The sequence below is a fragment of the Globicephala melas genome, chromosome 13, assembly GCF_963455315.2.
Source record: "Globicephala melas chromosome 13, mGloMel1.2, whole genome shotgun sequence".
Classification (NCBI taxonomy): domain Eukaryota; kingdom Metazoa; phylum Chordata; class Mammalia; order Artiodactyla; family Delphinidae; genus Globicephala; species Globicephala melas.
In genome coordinates this window covers 13300506-13316753 of record NC_083326.1, presented here as the reverse complement: position 1 = coordinate 13316753, position 16248 = coordinate 13300506, and the positions used below count along the sequence as shown (strand labels likewise).

The window sequence follows — 16248 nt, the reverse complement described above, 5'->3', positions numbered from 1 at the left end:
AATTCCAACCAGGTTTGAAGCCCTAGTTCTTTTCACAACGTTATCACGGCCTCCGTAATAGTGACCCTTGTAACTTAAAATAAAAACACACCCTATAGTCCGAGTGACAAATACAGAAATACATTCATTCGTTCATTGAAGTTAGAAAGTTAAAACATCTTCATATTTCAAAGCAATTAGTGAATGGGAGACAGGACTACCCTTAGCTCTGTCCCTGACCCTTACCTCCACCCCCAGCTTGTGGCTGGAGCTCAATGTATTTGATGACGACGTTAATACCACAAGCATTCCACTATCTGGGGATGTGGAACGCAATCCAGGATCCGGTTTCCGGAAGGGCCCTACTGTGCCCACAACGGGAGGTGGGGGGGTGGCGCGGAACTGGAAGATTCAGCGGGAAAGTTGGGGAGACGCAGGCCGGAGGGATCGGGACTGCAGCGCCACCCGGACGTCAGGGAGCCAAGGAGTCCCAGGTGGTGCCCCCGGGAGCCCCCAGCTCTCCGAGAGGGAGCGAGGGGAGCGGGGCGGAGCCACACCCGGAAGTTGCTTAGGCCCGGACCAAAGATGGTGGCTGCGGCGCCGCTTGCCCACGCTCCGTAACCTCCTGTAACCAATGGAGCCGCGACGCTCGGGTGACTTACTGCGACGACTTCTGCACGACATTATCTGATGCAACCAACCTCCGAGTTGAGGAAGCCGCAGGTGCACTTTGCGGGTGATAAGGCGGCGGCGTGTTGGAGGTGATGTCCTTGGAGGTGACCAGGGCGACCGCGGGGATGGTGCTAGGTGAGTGAGGCTCGGGGACCCCGGGGTGTGTAAGTGGCGCGGCGCGGCGCTCCTGCTTGGGGCAGCAGCCTTGTTCCGGCCGAATACAGCTCTTACCCTGGTGCCTGGCGCAGACTGGGCGCCCCGCCGCTGTTTACGTGAATGGTGGGAGGGAGGAGGGGCTAGGACCCACCCTGGGTCCGCGCTCGCCGAGCAGGCCCGGCTTCCCTAGAGCCTTGGGTGCCCCGGCTGGGGTGGCGGCCGCTCCCGGCCCGGCCCCACTGCGAGAAATCCCGTGATTCAGCTGAGACGTAGGCAGAGCGAGGCATGGCCAGACCTCAGGGCAGACCCCAAATATGTGACTCTTCCAAGTGACTGGCAGGAAAGGACTTAAGAATGCGAATTCTTTTTCACATATCCTCACTTACATTGAGATTTCCTGGGAGACCATCTGGTGCAGTAGGAAAAGGAAGAGATTTAGGAGACCTGGATTGATGTCTCTGCTCGCTTACTCCTTGTGAGGCCTTCAGTTTGTTTAACCTCAGAGCTTTGGTTTCCTTTAAAGACCAGAGAAAACGGGTATTTATTTGATTTCTGTGCTCTAGCACCAGCATATCTGATTTATATATTTCATCCTCAGTACTTCAAGATGGGTATTGTTTTCCTCATTTTATAGGGTCAGAAACAAGCCCAGAAAGGTTAAGTGAATTCTCCAGGGTCACTCTGGTTTTTAAGGTACAACATCCAAGCTTCCAGTTTGGTCTGGCCAACTGAAAAGCCATTGCTTTGTTGTTGGGGATTCGAGTAGATAGAAGCAGTACCACAAATGAAAATGATCAAAGTTCCTTTTGAAAGCTAAATTTAACTAATCCCTTTTTATGGGATGGATGTCCTTGGATAGGGGAGTGGGAAAATAATTATGATATAATTTCTTTTGGACCTTGATAATTTTTACCAATCAGATGCTTGTTCTGTTTACAAAGATAAAGAATGGATAAAGTAGCTGCAGTATGAGGTGACTGATAATTATTGGCCAAGTGAGTAACTTATTCTCTTTTTGTGAAACAGCAGAGCTGTATGTCTCAGACCGAGAGGGAAGTGATGCTACTGGTGATGGAACCAAGGAGAAACCTTTTAAAACAGGCCTTAAGGTAGTGCCTCTTTCTCATTAGGAAAACGACTTTGCATTTATTAATGACTCATGTCAGTTATTCTGTGACTTGTCAGGAGTTTTACTTAAAGCATTAGGTTTGAAGAGAACTTTCTGAGAAGGGCAAGTAAGGGGTATATACAGATATGTAGCTTTAAGGGTATTAGATGATCTACGTCTAAACTTTTTTTTTTTTTTTTTTTGGCCGCGCCTCAAGCCTTGTGGGATCTTTAGTTCTCCGACCAGGGATTGAACCTGGGCCCTTGTCAGCAAAAGCGCCGAGTCCTAACCACTGGAGCATCAGGGAATTCCTCTTGAACATTTTTTTTTTTTTTTTTTTTGCGGTACGCGGGCCTCTCTCTGTTGTGGCCTCTCCCGTTGCGGAGCACAGGCTCCTGACATGCAGGCTCAGTGGCCATGGCTCACGGGCCCAGCCGCTCCGCGGCATGTGGGATCCTCCTGGACCGGGGCACGAACCCGTGTCCCCTGCATCGGCAGGCGGACTCTCAACCACTGTGCCACCAGGGAAGCCCTCCCCTTGAACATTTTTAATAGGTATCTTCTTTTCTTACCATACGGCATCGCATCTCGGAATTTTTCTCTCCAGTGAGTCAGTTGGCCAGTTTTTTAATTCTTGTAGAACTAAAAATCATCTTCCCTTAGTCATCTGAGTTTATGCTCACATTTCTTCCAAACTGACTCGTAAGAGTTCTCTCGGTGAGTTTACCACTCGAATCCAAATGTGATCTTGAGCCTTGAGACTCAAAGACCTGATTTATATCAGTACCAAGAACAGAGCAGACACTCATGAACTCATGAGTCTGGAGCCTAAAGCCAGGATACTAATTTAACAATATATTATTGTTTCTCAGGGTGTAGAATCCTCCTATGAGTTTAGCGTATTCTCTTTAAGCAGACTTACATGGAAAGCCAAATACAGTTCAGATGGGTTCTTCAAGAGCTTCGACTCAGGATTGAGTAGGTACCCGATGGCATTGGGTTACGGTGTGGGCCAAGAAGACATCCCTCTGGAAGTAGCCGTGGGCTTGCCTGTAGACTGGAATGGCTACAGCCGCTACATAAGGAAGTTGATTAAAGCCCTCTCCCAGGACAGCACCAGGAAGCGCACTGCCCTGACACTTCTTTCTGTGTATCTGTGTCTGGCCAATCCCTGTTCTTGTGAGCTTTGTTACAGTATTCATTTAGGTTATTATCAAGTGTTTCTGTCCTGGGACCATTCTCTCCTCTTTTAGCTCATACTCTGGTTATGTTTTGGTGTGTCAACCATGGGTCTTAATTTTTTAACTCTTAGAGGGAAATCTTTCTCATTTTGGATTGCTGGGGTGATTCCTGTGGCTGCCCAGAACTGACAGTAGTGTTTAGATGAATGTTTGCAAAATGTCGCTGTTAGCAGAAGTGTGCCATTCTGATTTGGAGAATCACAGTTTGACTCTTTCAATATCACTGATTAACAAAGGAGGGATCAGTACAGACTGTCAGGTAGTAAATGAATTCTTAGTGATTTACAAACATTCTTACAAAGTCTAATTGTTAAAAGGAGGAACTGAACTCTCCTGGATGTTTCCAAAAGATCCAGGTTCCCTCCTCCTCTGTAGCAATAATTGAGTTGAGACTAGTGTTAAATCAAGATGAAAAGTATTTTTCAGGTTTGGAAACTAGATCTTAAGAAAAGGTCAGTTTTCATAAGCTTCAGATCTTACACGAGAGACAGTCATTAATTGCATTTCTTGGTTGATGATAACTTAGGAGAAAATTTGAAGGAATATTTGAAGCAGTTAATAAAACACTTATCTTTTACATATTTTCAACTATCTTTTTAAAAACGAATACAAACTATAAAATATTAAATGATAATATTGATGTCTGATATGTCCCAGTATTGGTGAAAAGAGGTACATACATTCTACACACAGGAATTTTTCCAATTAAATGAAACTTAGCCTTCTGTGTACCTAACCACTATGCTCTTGAGAGAGTTTCAGAAATGACTTCCCTGGTTTCTTCGCGAGGATTAATCGTCTGGATGTACCCTGCAGTTGGCCTTTGCCATCAGCTGTCTCTTCTGTTGTTGTCAGCGTACCTCCTGTCGGTCCCCAGGGCCACTTAAAATCTGTTGTTTCTAGTCCACATGGGAAACTATATGTAACCGGACTTGCTAGAATTGTTTGGGAAAGGACGTTCTACCTTAAGCAGAATGTTCTTTGAATGTTCCGCCATTCCTTCTGTCGACATTGACCTTTGGCTGGTGGGGTCTTACGCTTTCTTCTGGGCTCTCGATTATTTTCTAGGTGATCAAAGTTACCTCATAATTCAGGTCTTATTTTGATTTTAAACATTGTACAATGTTAAAGAAATGTCCGTTTTCCTTGTCCCTCCCTCCCCAAGGCTTTGATGACAGTTGGAAAAGAACCCTTTCCTACCATCTACGTAGATTCACAAAAAGAAAACGAGGTAGGGTGAACCCAAAGCTTTACAGAATTAGATTTTGTGAAGAAACCTTCATTAGAATACAGTGTCTTGAAAACATTAAATATCTGTTTATCCCTCCAGAGGTGGGATGTTATTTCTAAATCACAGATGAAGAACATTAGAAAACTGTGGCACAGAGAACAGATGAAGAGTGAATCCCGGGAAAAGAAAGAGGTGAGCAGTAGATTTGCTCTGTGAACATTTTTCAAGTTGGGACACCGGAAGCCATGTTAACAAATTGCCTGGTTATTAAAACTAGGCAGAAGACACTTTACGAAGAGAGAAGAACCTGGAAGAAGCAAAGAAGATTACCATTAAAAACGACCCAAGTCTTCCCGAGCCAAGTTGCGTAAGTGTGATGTGTATCGTTTCAAATATCATGGACTCACGGGGTCAACCTATTATTTCTGTGTCTGAGGGGCATGCCACGTGCTTTGTTCCTTTGCACTGTTTGTCCCTTCTTTTCTTTCAAAAGGGAGAGAGCGCAATAATGTTTGAGAGTTACGAGGCTGGTCCTTGCGGGGCTCCTTTTTTGATAGAATTTAGTAATTGCGTGTTGAACGAATTCTGTCCCGACTAAAAGCTGGCAGCCCTGGCATCCAGGCGGGGCGGGCTGTGTGGGCTCAGACAGTGATTTTACCCTCCCCTGGGTGTCAGTTTCCTCACAGTAAAAAGAAGAGGTTGAAATCCAAGATTTTCATGATTTCTTAAATAAAGAAAAAGTTTTTGAAATTTGATTATGTCTATATTCTTTCTAGACCAGAATGCTGGACTGTGAATGGACATGGTTAGAATTCGAACGGTTCTTACTGCTGCTGGATTGCCATTGTTTTCTTGCTTCCTCAGTGAGGAAGCTGTCTTCTTGGCCACACCCTGCAACCCCTTCCTCCCCTCCCCTCTCTCGTCCATCCCTCAGGGGAAAAGCCAGCCTCAGTAGCTTCCACCACCCAGGGTGGTGGGAGGGATGGTGAGGTCAGAGAGAGGGCTCTGCGTGGACTAGGCTTGTTGCTATCGTGAATTCATTGATTTTATATAACAGTATCTGAAGTTCTGATTGTTTCGCTGACAGTTTTGCACTAAGAGAAAGAAGACCTGGATTTTTTTTTTTTTAACCCCTCCAGTGTGGTGAAATTTTTTGGCTCTGACCTGTAGTAGAGTGACTGTCAGAAGTTTTACACCACTTGTGAATTTTTAACACTTTTCTGCCATCTATCTAATATTCTTGACAAAGTCGGTATGTGATAAATGACATGCTGGGTCAAATGTTTTTTATTTTAACTTGACAGGTGAAGATTCGTGAATTAGAAGGATATAGAGGCCAAAGAGTAAAGGTATTTGGCTGGGTCCACAGGCTGCGTAGGCAAGGTAACTGGCATAGCTGTCCTTTTCTCTCTTTAATTTTCAATATCCCTGCTCTTAGATGATGAAGAACATTAAAAAAAAAAATTTACTTGGGGGTATTTTTGTTTGAGAGTGCTAGCTTTTTAAAGGAAGTACTAATTTGTATCCTAACTTGGTTCTTATTTAATATGACAATTGAAAGTTTAAAAATTATTTAAATGGTACTTAACTGTAAGCAGTCACAGTGATCAGGAGGTATCCAGGAAATATTTGTCTAATTGAATTGAATTCTTTAAGGAAAGCAGGGGGTATATTACCGGAAGTGCAGAACCAAATCTGAAACTTACTGATGGCAGTGATGTTGATTTTTATAATTAGTATATTTGTACTTGGTCGTGATGTTTTGCTTTCTCTTTCTGCTTTTATTATTTTACTACATGTCTTTTATTGTAAGTGGTTGTCAAGTCCTTCACAAAAAGAAAGGGGGCATAAAAAACCAAGAGTGCTTCTGTGCGGCAGTATATATCACCCCCCGCTGAATACGCTTTGCTAGGTATTGCAGGGGACTCAACGGTGAATAAGACTTAATCCCTCGACTCACATGCTTACTGTCTTGCTTTCCCGTGACCGTGTGGGTCAGGAGGCTCACATAGGGTTTAAAAGTATGAAGGGTTTGAAACATGAAGAAGGCAAAATACTTTCCAGATACTGAGTAGTGATATTACTGGTGAACCCTTCAGAGGAATGGGGCCGTGTGGGAGGTTTGAACTTTCAACATTTAACCTTGGAGGTTCCTTTACAGAAGAATAAATTATGAGAAAGTGCTTCCAAGTGCCTCTCGAACAATCTAGCTAAACTTTTCTTTCCCGTTTTTAGGAAAGAATTTAATGTTTCTGGTGTTGCGTGATGGTACGGGTTATCTCCAGTGTGTCTTGTCAGATGATTTGGTAAATATTTTCATATTTACGATGAAAAGTCAGTTTTTTTCAATAGGTTACTTTATTGTTAGTTTTGGGAATCTTAGGGTCTATACTTATTTCAACTGTTATTGTGGGAAATTTCCAACATCTCAAAAATGGAACAGTAGGAAGAAACCTCACATGCTCATCACTCAGCTTCAGTAACATCTTAGTTGAGCTGCTGTAACTAAGTACCATAAACTGGGTGGCTTGTGAACAACAGAAGTTTATTCCTCATGGTTCTAGTGGCTGGAAGTCCATATCAGGGTGCCGGCATGGTCAAGTTCTGGTGAGGGCCCTTTTCTGGGCTGCAGACTACCCACTTCCCGTTGTGTGCTCATCCTCACGTAGCAGAGAGCAGAGAAGGGTTTCGACATATGAATTTGCAGCAGATACACGTTAAGTCCGTAACGAGTAATGATTAATATTTGGCCAGTTCTGGTTTACTGCTCCCCCCTTTGACCTCCCAGACATCATATTTCATATAAACATACTTGCATATGCATCACCAAGAAGAAATATTTTTAATATAACCACACTACCATTATTACACACCCCCAAAATTAGCACAACTCCTAAATATCCAGCCAGATTCTCCCAATTGATTCATGATGTCTTTTTTACAGTTGGTTGGTTTGAATGAGGATCCAGACAAGATCTACATGTTGCATTTAGTTGATATGTCTCTGAAATCACTCTTAATCTATAACAGATCTCCCTTTTCATTCTCTTTTCTCCACCCCACTCCCCCTTGCCATTTATTGGAAAAAGTCTGGTCATTGGTCCTGTGGGACTTCTCACATTCTGGATTTGGTTGATTGCATCATAAGGTGTATTTTAACATGTTCCTCTATCCTTTGTATTTCTTACAAGCTGGAGGTTAGCTCTGGTCAGATTCAGGTTCTGCTGCTGCTGCTTCTTGATATAACTACTTCATGGACAAAGCTGTATTCTTCCAATGACATCACATCATGAAGCACATAATTCTGATTGTCTTTATGATTAGTGCGTTCAGATGTTGATGGCCTGATCCCTCCTTTATAAAGTTTTCCATCACTTTTCTCCTAATGATTTTAGCCAGTATTGATTATCATAGTCTAAGTGAACTCCCTGTATTATTTTAATAGTCTAAATTTTAAAGAAAAAGAGAAACAAACTTTCCAGATACTTTTGAGAGATATGGACTAGTGTTATTTATGCATGTGCATGTATGTATTTACATATATATGTGTGTATCTGTATATAGATGAGTGTTTGATGGCTGTCTTATTTTACTAGTTTTGGACGAGAGAACTTGTTTGTAAGTAATTCCCTTTGCTTTCTATATTGTAGACTATTTTAAATGTAAATGTGAGTAACTGAATTTGAACTTGATCTTCTTACAGTGTCAGTGTTACAATGGAGTAGTCTTGTCCACTGAGAGTAGTGTCGCAGTGTATGGAATGCTAAATCTTACCCCAAAGGGCAAGCAGGTGAGTGCGTTGAGTTCCTCACTAAGAGAAGAGTTGTGTACTTGTTTGTTTTCCAGTGTCTTTATTTGTATTGATACTTTTGGTATTTGGCATATAACTAGACAAATGTGACGCCCTTGCTAAATTTAGGATGCCTTTTCCTTTCCTGGTGAGATATGTATACTGTACAGCTTGTGTGCTCTTGTAACGATCTCAGGGATTTTCAACCTAAGGAATTCCTGAATAAACTTCATGGGTGAGAACAATTTGCTGTGTGTGTGTGAATAATTTTTCAGCTAAGTGGAAATGAAAATTTAGTCTACCAAAAGTTTTTCAGGAAAGAACAGTGATCTAAAGCTGAAACTTTGGGGATTTCCCTGGTGGTCCAGTGGTCAGGACTCCTCGCTCCCAATGCAGGAGGCCCAGGTTCGATCCCTGGTTAGGGAACTAGATCCCGCATGCTGCAATGAAGACCCGGCGCAGCCGAATAAATATTTAATAAATAAAATAAATCTGAAACTTTTAAAATAGAACTTGAAAGCCTCTTTTTAAAAAACTTAAAGCTAGGCTTGATAGAGAGTTGTTTGTTCCCCAGCCAACAGGCATGTAACCTATACCAGTTAGAGTTACTTGTTGGTAATTATTGACCAAGTAGCAGTTGTGGTTATATTTGTTTGTTGGGAAAGAAAACAAACAAACGTGACATATCAACCACCAGAGGGAGCCCATAGTGTCCTCCTGATAGACTAGAAATACTGTCTCCCAGAGTCTGTGTGAGGAACCTATGTTAAGAGTGAATATCTCGTTCAAGTTTACTGAATTTTCCTTGAAAGTAATGTGATTGCAAAATGGAATGGTTTTTGTGATATTACTTGCTGTCCAGTGTTTGGTACCAAGATAGCTATATATTTCATACTGTGTGGTTTCTAAAATGTAATGCTTTCAATGGAATTATTAGGGAGAATTTGAATTTTTACTATATATATATATATTCCAAAGAGAAACACCTTTTAGTAAAACCTTTGTATTTAAGGAGTTTTTCAATGTGTGTATTATGTTACTTTTAAATTATTGGGCAAAGGCTAGAAAGATATACCAAAATGTTGACAATAGTTAGTGGTTACTCCAAGTCGTGGGATTATAGTTTATCTTATTTTCTGGTTTGTGCTTTTCTATTTTTTAAAAATTGTATACGTGTGTTTAGTCTGAAAGAAATATTAAATAAATATAAAATTCAATTATCGGGTCTTCGTTTTTAGAAGGGTAGGCTAATAATGATAAGGTTCTTAGAAATATGAGCTTACTAAAAACTTTTATATAAATTAGAATCTTTCCTACTGTGAATTTTCTGTTTCCTTCTCCCTCCCGACCCCTCTTTAAAAAATGCAGGCTCCAGGGGGCCACGAGCTGAATTGCGACTTCTGGGAATTGATCGGGTTGGCCCCCGCTGGAGGCGCTGATAACTTAATCAACGAGGAGTCTGACGTTGACGTCCAGCTCAACAACAGACACATGATGATCCGGGGAGAAAACATGTCCAAAATCCTAAAAGCGCGTTCTGTGGTCACCAGGTGCTTTAGAGATCACTTCTTCGACAGGGGGTACTGCGAAGTAAGTACACGTTCATCATCCTTTGCAAACAGTGCCTCTTGGCAGTTTTGAACTTAAACAGTGGTGCTCACAGAAGGCCTTTATTTACTCCTTTCCGCCTGAATAGATCAGTCCTCCAACGTTAGTGCAAACACAAGTGGAAGGCGGTGCCACACTCTTCAAGCTGGACTATTTTGGGGAAGAGGCGTATCTGACTCAGTCCTCTCAGCTGTACCTGGAGACGTGCATTCCAGCTCTGGGAGATGTTTTTTGTATTGCACAGTCATACAGGGCAGAACAATCCAGAACACGAAGGCACCTGGCTGAGTACATAATTGTCATTTTGTTTTTATTTAAAAAAAAATTTTTTTTTTAAGAAAATATGTTTAGAGAAGCAATCTTGATGTAGGTAAATGATGTCTGTGTAAAAACCTCTGCGGTATTAAGAGGCTATATGAAGGGCAGTTGAATAAATTCATGGAAACTGTCTAAGAAGTTTTGCGTCTTAGGCCATAACTCACTAAGGTCTGTTCATTCACTTTGTCTTGATCCTTTATATGTGTTGAGGAATAAACAAGAAATGACTATTAAGGTGGAAAGGAAGGCAGGTGGGCTAAAACTACTCTGGAGAGTTGGGAGTTGATTAGCAGGGCGGGAGTTTTCCCTTTCTGGACAGTTTCCCAGCATTAAAACCCTTGCTTAAGAGAAACTTAGTGAAAAGAAGAGAGGCTCTGAGCTACTGTCTTGTTCCTCAGATACACTCACGTGGAAGCAGAGTGCCCTTTCCTGACCTTTGAGGAGCTCCTGAACCGGTTGGAGGACTTGGTCTGTGACGTGGTCGATAGAGTCTTGAAATCACCCGTAGCAAGCGTGGTGCGTGACCTCAACCCGGTAGGTCTGCCATTGTGTGGAAACACAAAATTAGGATCCTGCTTCGGAAGGCAGTGAAGTCTTTTTTTTAGATTTTTAGGTTTTTTTCAATAGATTCTTTTTAGGTTTTTATAGATTTAATAGCTTTGAAATAAATGATTAATATATATATATAGGTATAATTGATATATAACGTTATATTAGTTTTAGGTGTACAGCATAATAATTTTATATATCTAAAACAATACAGAGTTATTAACTCTAGTTACCATGCTATACATTACATCTTGTTAATGGAACTTACCTATTTTATAACTGGAAGTTTATACTTTTGGACTCCCTTCACTCATTTCCAGACTAATTTTTTTTTTTTTTTTTTGGCCGTGCCACGTGGCTTGCGTGTCTTAGTTCCCCAACCAGGGATGGAACCCAGGCCCTCAGCAGTGAAAGTGTGGAGTCTTAACCACTAGACCGCCAGGGAATTCACCACATTGTTTTTAAGTCTGAAATAACATTTTATAATAATGATAAATAGTGTTACTTAAAATGGAAACGTTAGTGTGAATGGTTTCTTTATGTACACTGTATTTCTCCTTTCTGCTGTAGAACTTCAAGCCCCCCAAACGGCCTTTCAAACGGATGAACTATTCAGATGCTATTGTGTGGCTAAAAGAACACAATATAAAGAAAGAAGATGGAACTTTCTATGAATTTGGAGAGGTATGTATTCCTTTCTAGTCGTTGTTTCAAAGGTAGCCTTGTGCTTAAGTGGATTGCTACTTGCGGTTAATTAACGAGTAATGCAGACGGCATGTGCTGTCGTCAAATAAATGATAACCACGGACCCTCCTTCTTGGGGTTGTCTGAGGATCCATGGCTTAGTAGAGGTAGAGTAGACCTTAGAGCAGTGCCTTTTCTGTAGTGTTCAGTAAATATTAGCAAGTTTGTAGCCTTCCTTCACATCCCATCCTTTATCTCTTTCCTCTTCCATGATCACTCTGTGGTCTTGACTTACCAGCTCTAGCTATAATTCTCTAGACTGGCAGGATGCTTAAGAAAGTTATAAACTTTGAAATCACATGCAGAGTGTTGGTATGTGTATACATTTGTTTTGGTTTTCTAGAGAAACCATCTGGCTCTTTCAAAAAGGATTCCTCCCCCCAAAACAGTGAATTATAACTCCTTCACCTGGAGGCGATTCAAAGAAGAAAATCACCACTGATTAAAATGCAAAACCAAGAGAGGAGGCTTTGTTGGGGAAGGCAGCCCGGTGCCCCAGATACACTGAGCATGTCTGTCTTGCCCAGGACCACCTCCCAGCATGTTTTGGGGGTATAGATTGTTAACATTATTCTAAGCCCTCTTGCCTGTGCATTTAACCACTCTTTACATAGTATTTGCAAATCTGTTTTACAGATGAAATGTGAGTAATAGCTGCTAACTAGAGTTTTCTTTCGTTTTTAGAAAGAATTTACAGAGGACAGACAGTGTACTGGGTCTATGTAAATTACTTTTATTGTATCATGAATTCAGTTGATGATGTATAATAACCAGATTCTGTGCTGAAAACCTGAGAACTGTTATCGCCCAGCACTCAGCAGAGTAGTGTGATTGAGCGGAAAGAGCACAAGCTTTGGAGTAAGAAGCCCCCCAGGTGGGCTTTGCTCCCACCTCTGTCCTTATTGCTGGTTAACTTAAGGCCAGCGACCCCGCTCTCTGGTTTCCTGTCTCTGCCTTGGAGGTAACGTCCACCTTGCAAAGTTATGAGAACTTAATGAGCTAAATGCTTAGCAGGGCCGAGGTGCAGGAAGTCCTCCATGTGTGTCAGCGTTTCCTCTTTGTGTCAGTATCATCCCATACACATGAGGGCGCTAGAGTAGAGAAGAGGTCTTCAAACTTTTCGGAATGTGCAGTACGACCCCTTTCCCCCAGTTCAATTGTATGCAGGACTCTAGTATGTAAAGCGGTTACAGGCGGAGAGACCAGAGCTCTCCCACTCACCTCCCGTTTCCTCTCTAGACTTTAGACGACGCAGGGCTCCAGGGATGAGAGCTTGAAAACAGCTGTGCCAGGTGACAGCTAAGCTCCCTCTCAGTTTCTTACATTAAACAAATCAATGAGTCTTGTCCAATTCTCTCAATCTGTTTTTACTGGGACAAGAGTTTTCAGTTTTAACTTGAATTTATGTGTGGTTTACTGAAGGATGTTTGAGAGGGAAGCAGATTAACTTGATTCATCATCATCTAACCTGTCTTGGCTAACTGCTCCAGGTGTGGTTACACTTATAAACTTGACACTGGTTATTTGTCTTATGACTGTGCCTTACTGCCACTGAAGGCATGCAGATTTATTGTAACAGGAAAGAAGCAGAGAGAACAGGAGAGTTTAAAGATTGGTGTTATTAATAACGTACTCTGTGTAGATCATTGATGTTGTGGAGCATTCACTGATGATCTTATGCCTTGTGGGACTGAGTGGACTGCGTTTGCTTCAGACCTAGATAAAACTGGCCACTGGGAAAAAAAAAAAACTGAGCAGTATCTGGGAGGTTGTTTGTTTTGTGTGTGTGTTTTCGTTCCTCAAGCAATATGGCACAGATATACTGCAGGAGGAGACAGATCTATTTACAGTTCATTTTGCAGAAATTGTCCCTAACACCCACGTGGTTATGGGTTATGGGTGGGTGTGTATTCTGGACTCCGTTGCATGAATAAGATGAAGGGCTGCTACTGGGTCAAAGAGCTGCTTCTGTCTCCTTTCGAGTTGTAAATGTTAATGAAGTCTTGTTTAACCTCAGGATATCCCAGAAGCTCCTGAGAGACTGATGACAGACACCATTAATGAGCCCATCTTGCTGTGTCGATTTCCTGTGGAGATCAAGTCCTTCTATATGCAGCGATGTCCCGAGGATTCCCGCCTTACCGAATCTGTCAGTTTGGGATTCAAATAGTATTAGAGATTTTGCTTTTTAAAGGGGCGGGCACTGCCACTGGAATAAGATACAGCTCACAGCAAATATTTCATTATAAATCTACAGTACTTAAAGAAGTGCTTTTTGTCCTCTGATTGGGTTTAACCTATCTTGTTAAATTATAGAATTTGAATAATATCTGAATTATGCGTGATCATTGTGCTCCTTTAGTTATAGGAGCTTAATTATGATTTTCATTTAAACTGTAGAGCAAAGGCGTGACTGAGAGCCTAGTAGTAACCGCATTTTATTTACTCATTTTTGAAAGGTCGACGTGTTGATGCCCAATGTCGGTGAGATTGTGGGAGGCTCGATGCGTATCTGGGATAATGAAGAGATACTGGCAGGTTATAAAAGAGAAGGAATTGACCCCACTCCCTATTACTGGTACACAGATCAGGTAAAAAGAAATTTTGTTAATCACTTTAAATTTTCTTCACTGTAATAGTTCTGTATAAATTGAAACTTTTAAAAGGGAAGTATTCAGGGTGATACTTTGAAATTTGAATGAGCTATATTCAGTTTCATGGTTATAATAATGTGGCATGGGAATACTGCTAGTTTTGTCTTTGGCCAATAATATGTTAACTTAATTTGAAAACCTATTAACTCCTGGCCTTGCTTGTAGCTACTGAATTTTTTAAAATGTCATTAGATGCTACCAGTATCTAGTCTTTCATTTTCTTCTGATAAACAGAGACATTAACTTAATTTAAAAGTTTGAAATATCTTCTTTCCAGGGTGGCAAATCCTTGGTTTGTTTTTCATACCAAATTATTTTTTCACATGTGGTCCATGAAGGAGTATAGATTAAGGGTTGAATTCTTTTTGTTGTTTTGTTTGTTGTTGTTTTCAATTAATTTTTATTGGCGTATAGTCGCTTTACAATGTTGTGTTAGTTTCTGCTGTACAGCAAAGTGAATCAGCTGTAAGGGGTTGAATTCTTAACCACAATAAGCTGACTCATTTTACAGTAGAAAATTTTAACTATTTCAGACAAAATTTATTTTTTTAATTTTCTTTTTTGGCCATGCTGTGCAGCTTGCGGGATCTTAGTTCCCTGACCAGGGACTGAACCTGGGGCCATGGCAGTGAATGCGCAGAGTCCTAACCACTGGACCGCCAGGGAGACTCTGGACAAAATTTTAAACTGAGCATTTATTCCTCTCTATCGCTCTCCCTCTCTCTCTCTCTCCCTTTTTAAACAGAGAAAATATGGCACATGTCCACATGGAGGCTATGGCCTGGGCTTGGAACGATTCTTAACCTGGATTCTGGATAGATACCACATCCGAGATGTATGCTTATACCCTCGATTTGTCCAGCGCTGCAAGCCATAACCGATTCCTCCTGGAGATTTAAGCAAAGAACACGGTTCATGGAAGGAACAGGCTGCCTCTTTAAAAGAAAATAAAACAGCCAAAATCTTCCCTTTTTTATTCCACTGGGGTATATCCATTTCTGTTTTCTCTTTTTGTTTTTTATTCCTGCTACCGTGAAAAGCAATCCAAATCATTTGAATATCAAGTGACATTGATGGTGTCATTTTAAGAAAAAAACCCATTACAAAGTTTGGGGGAAAATATGTGGCATGTAACCGCCGGCATGAGTATATTTCAGCATTTTATCCAATTTTAGGTTATAACCTTTGTGTCATATATACCACATATATGATTAGTTTTAACTTATAGTCTGAGACATTCCAGTAACTTAATCTTTCTGTCCTTTTAATTGTAACTGGAATTCTTTAATTTATATCATTTTATTGTATCAGTGAGTGAAAACACACACCGTGGGGAAAAATTGACAATATGCTGTAAAAATCTGCTAGTATTAGAACAGAGTATAAATCAGCAGTAGATACAGGAATGAAATGAATAGTCTTTTGCCTCAGTTGTTAATCTTTTCTAAATCTGCTAGCTGCTTATATAATTCTAAAGCATACGAATTTATTTGGAAGAATTTGTAAAAGTGGAGTGGCCTTAAACAGTTTGAAGTAAGAGCAAGTTTTTTGTTTTTGTTTTTTGGCACCTCAGTGAACAGCATTCTTCCTAGCATTAGTTCAAACTAAAGAGGCAGGGTGATCTTCACTCTTCCCTGGTAGCTCCTAAGTAATTAAGAATAAATAAGTTCCAGGGCTTCCCTGGTGGCACAGTGGTTGAGTGTCTGCCTGCCAATGCAGGGGACACGGGTTCGACCCCTGGTCCAGGAAGATCCCACGTGCCGTAGAGCAACTAAGCCCATGTGCCACAACTACTGAGCCTGCACTCTGGAGCCCGTGAGCCACAACTACTGAAGCCCTCGTGCCTAGAGCCCGTGCTCTGCAGCAAGAGAAGCCACTGCAATGAGAAGCCCGTGCCCCGCAACCAGAGAAAGCCCACGCGCAACAACGAAGACCCAACGCAGTCAAAAATAAATAAATTTATTTTTTAAAAGTAAATAAGTTCCAAAAGTATTTGCAGCTGGAATCTTCATGACAGCCCTGCATGGCTGTTGGAGTCACCCCACACTGTGTCTTTAGGTCTAATCTGTGCTAACTTATTAACTTGCAGGCTTATTGAATGGCTTCATTTCAGATTTGGTTAATTTTCCCCCAAAATGCATGTCATGTATCCTCAATGAGCTGTATTCCCAGCAATAAATGGATACACGTAAAAACTC

General features: G+C 41.4%; 1 protein-coding gene across 2 annotated transcripts; it reads left to right on the top strand.

Moving 5' to 3' along the window:
- Nucleotides 1–561: 561 nt before the first annotated feature.
- NARS1 (asparaginyl-tRNA synthetase 1) lies at nucleotides 562–16248 on the top strand. Of its 2 annotated transcripts, none has more exons than XM_030868032.3 (15): nucleotides 562–786; nucleotides 1837–1916; nucleotides 4322–4387; nucleotides 4487–4579; nucleotides 4665–4754; nucleotides 5692–5770; nucleotides 6623–6693; nucleotides 8091–8177; nucleotides 9546–9767; nucleotides 9874–10073; nucleotides 10502–10637; nucleotides 11223–11336; nucleotides 13414–13545; nucleotides 13856–13987; nucleotides 14796–16248. In XM_030868032.3, exons 1-15 carry the CDS (start codon nucleotides 744–746, stop codon nucleotides 14925–14927), a joined length of 1677 nt encoding a protein of 558 aa, XP_030723892.1. In that variant the 5' UTR covers nucleotides 562–743; the 3' UTR covers nucleotides 14928–16248. The 2 variants fall into 2 exon arrangements, with proteins under 2 accessions (XP_030723892.1, XP_030723891.1); XM_030868031.3 differs by having other exon boundaries at nucleotides 563–786; nucleotides 1834–1916.

Excerpts from the sequence above, each read along its gene's own strand:
- NARS1 (XM_030868031.3), top strand. The coding sequence starts at position 744 with ATGTCCTTGGAGGTGACCAGGGCGACCGCGGGGATGGTGCTAG. Across the intron at positions 1,917-4,321 it reads CTTTTAAAACAGGCCTTAAG|GCTTTGATGACAGTTGGAAA; the intron begins GTAGTGCCTCTT and ends TCCCTCCCCAAG. Across the intron at positions 9,768-9,873 it reads TCGACAGGGGGTACTGCGAA|ATCAGTCCTCCAACGTTAGT; the intron begins GTAAGTACACGT and ends CCGCCTGAATAG.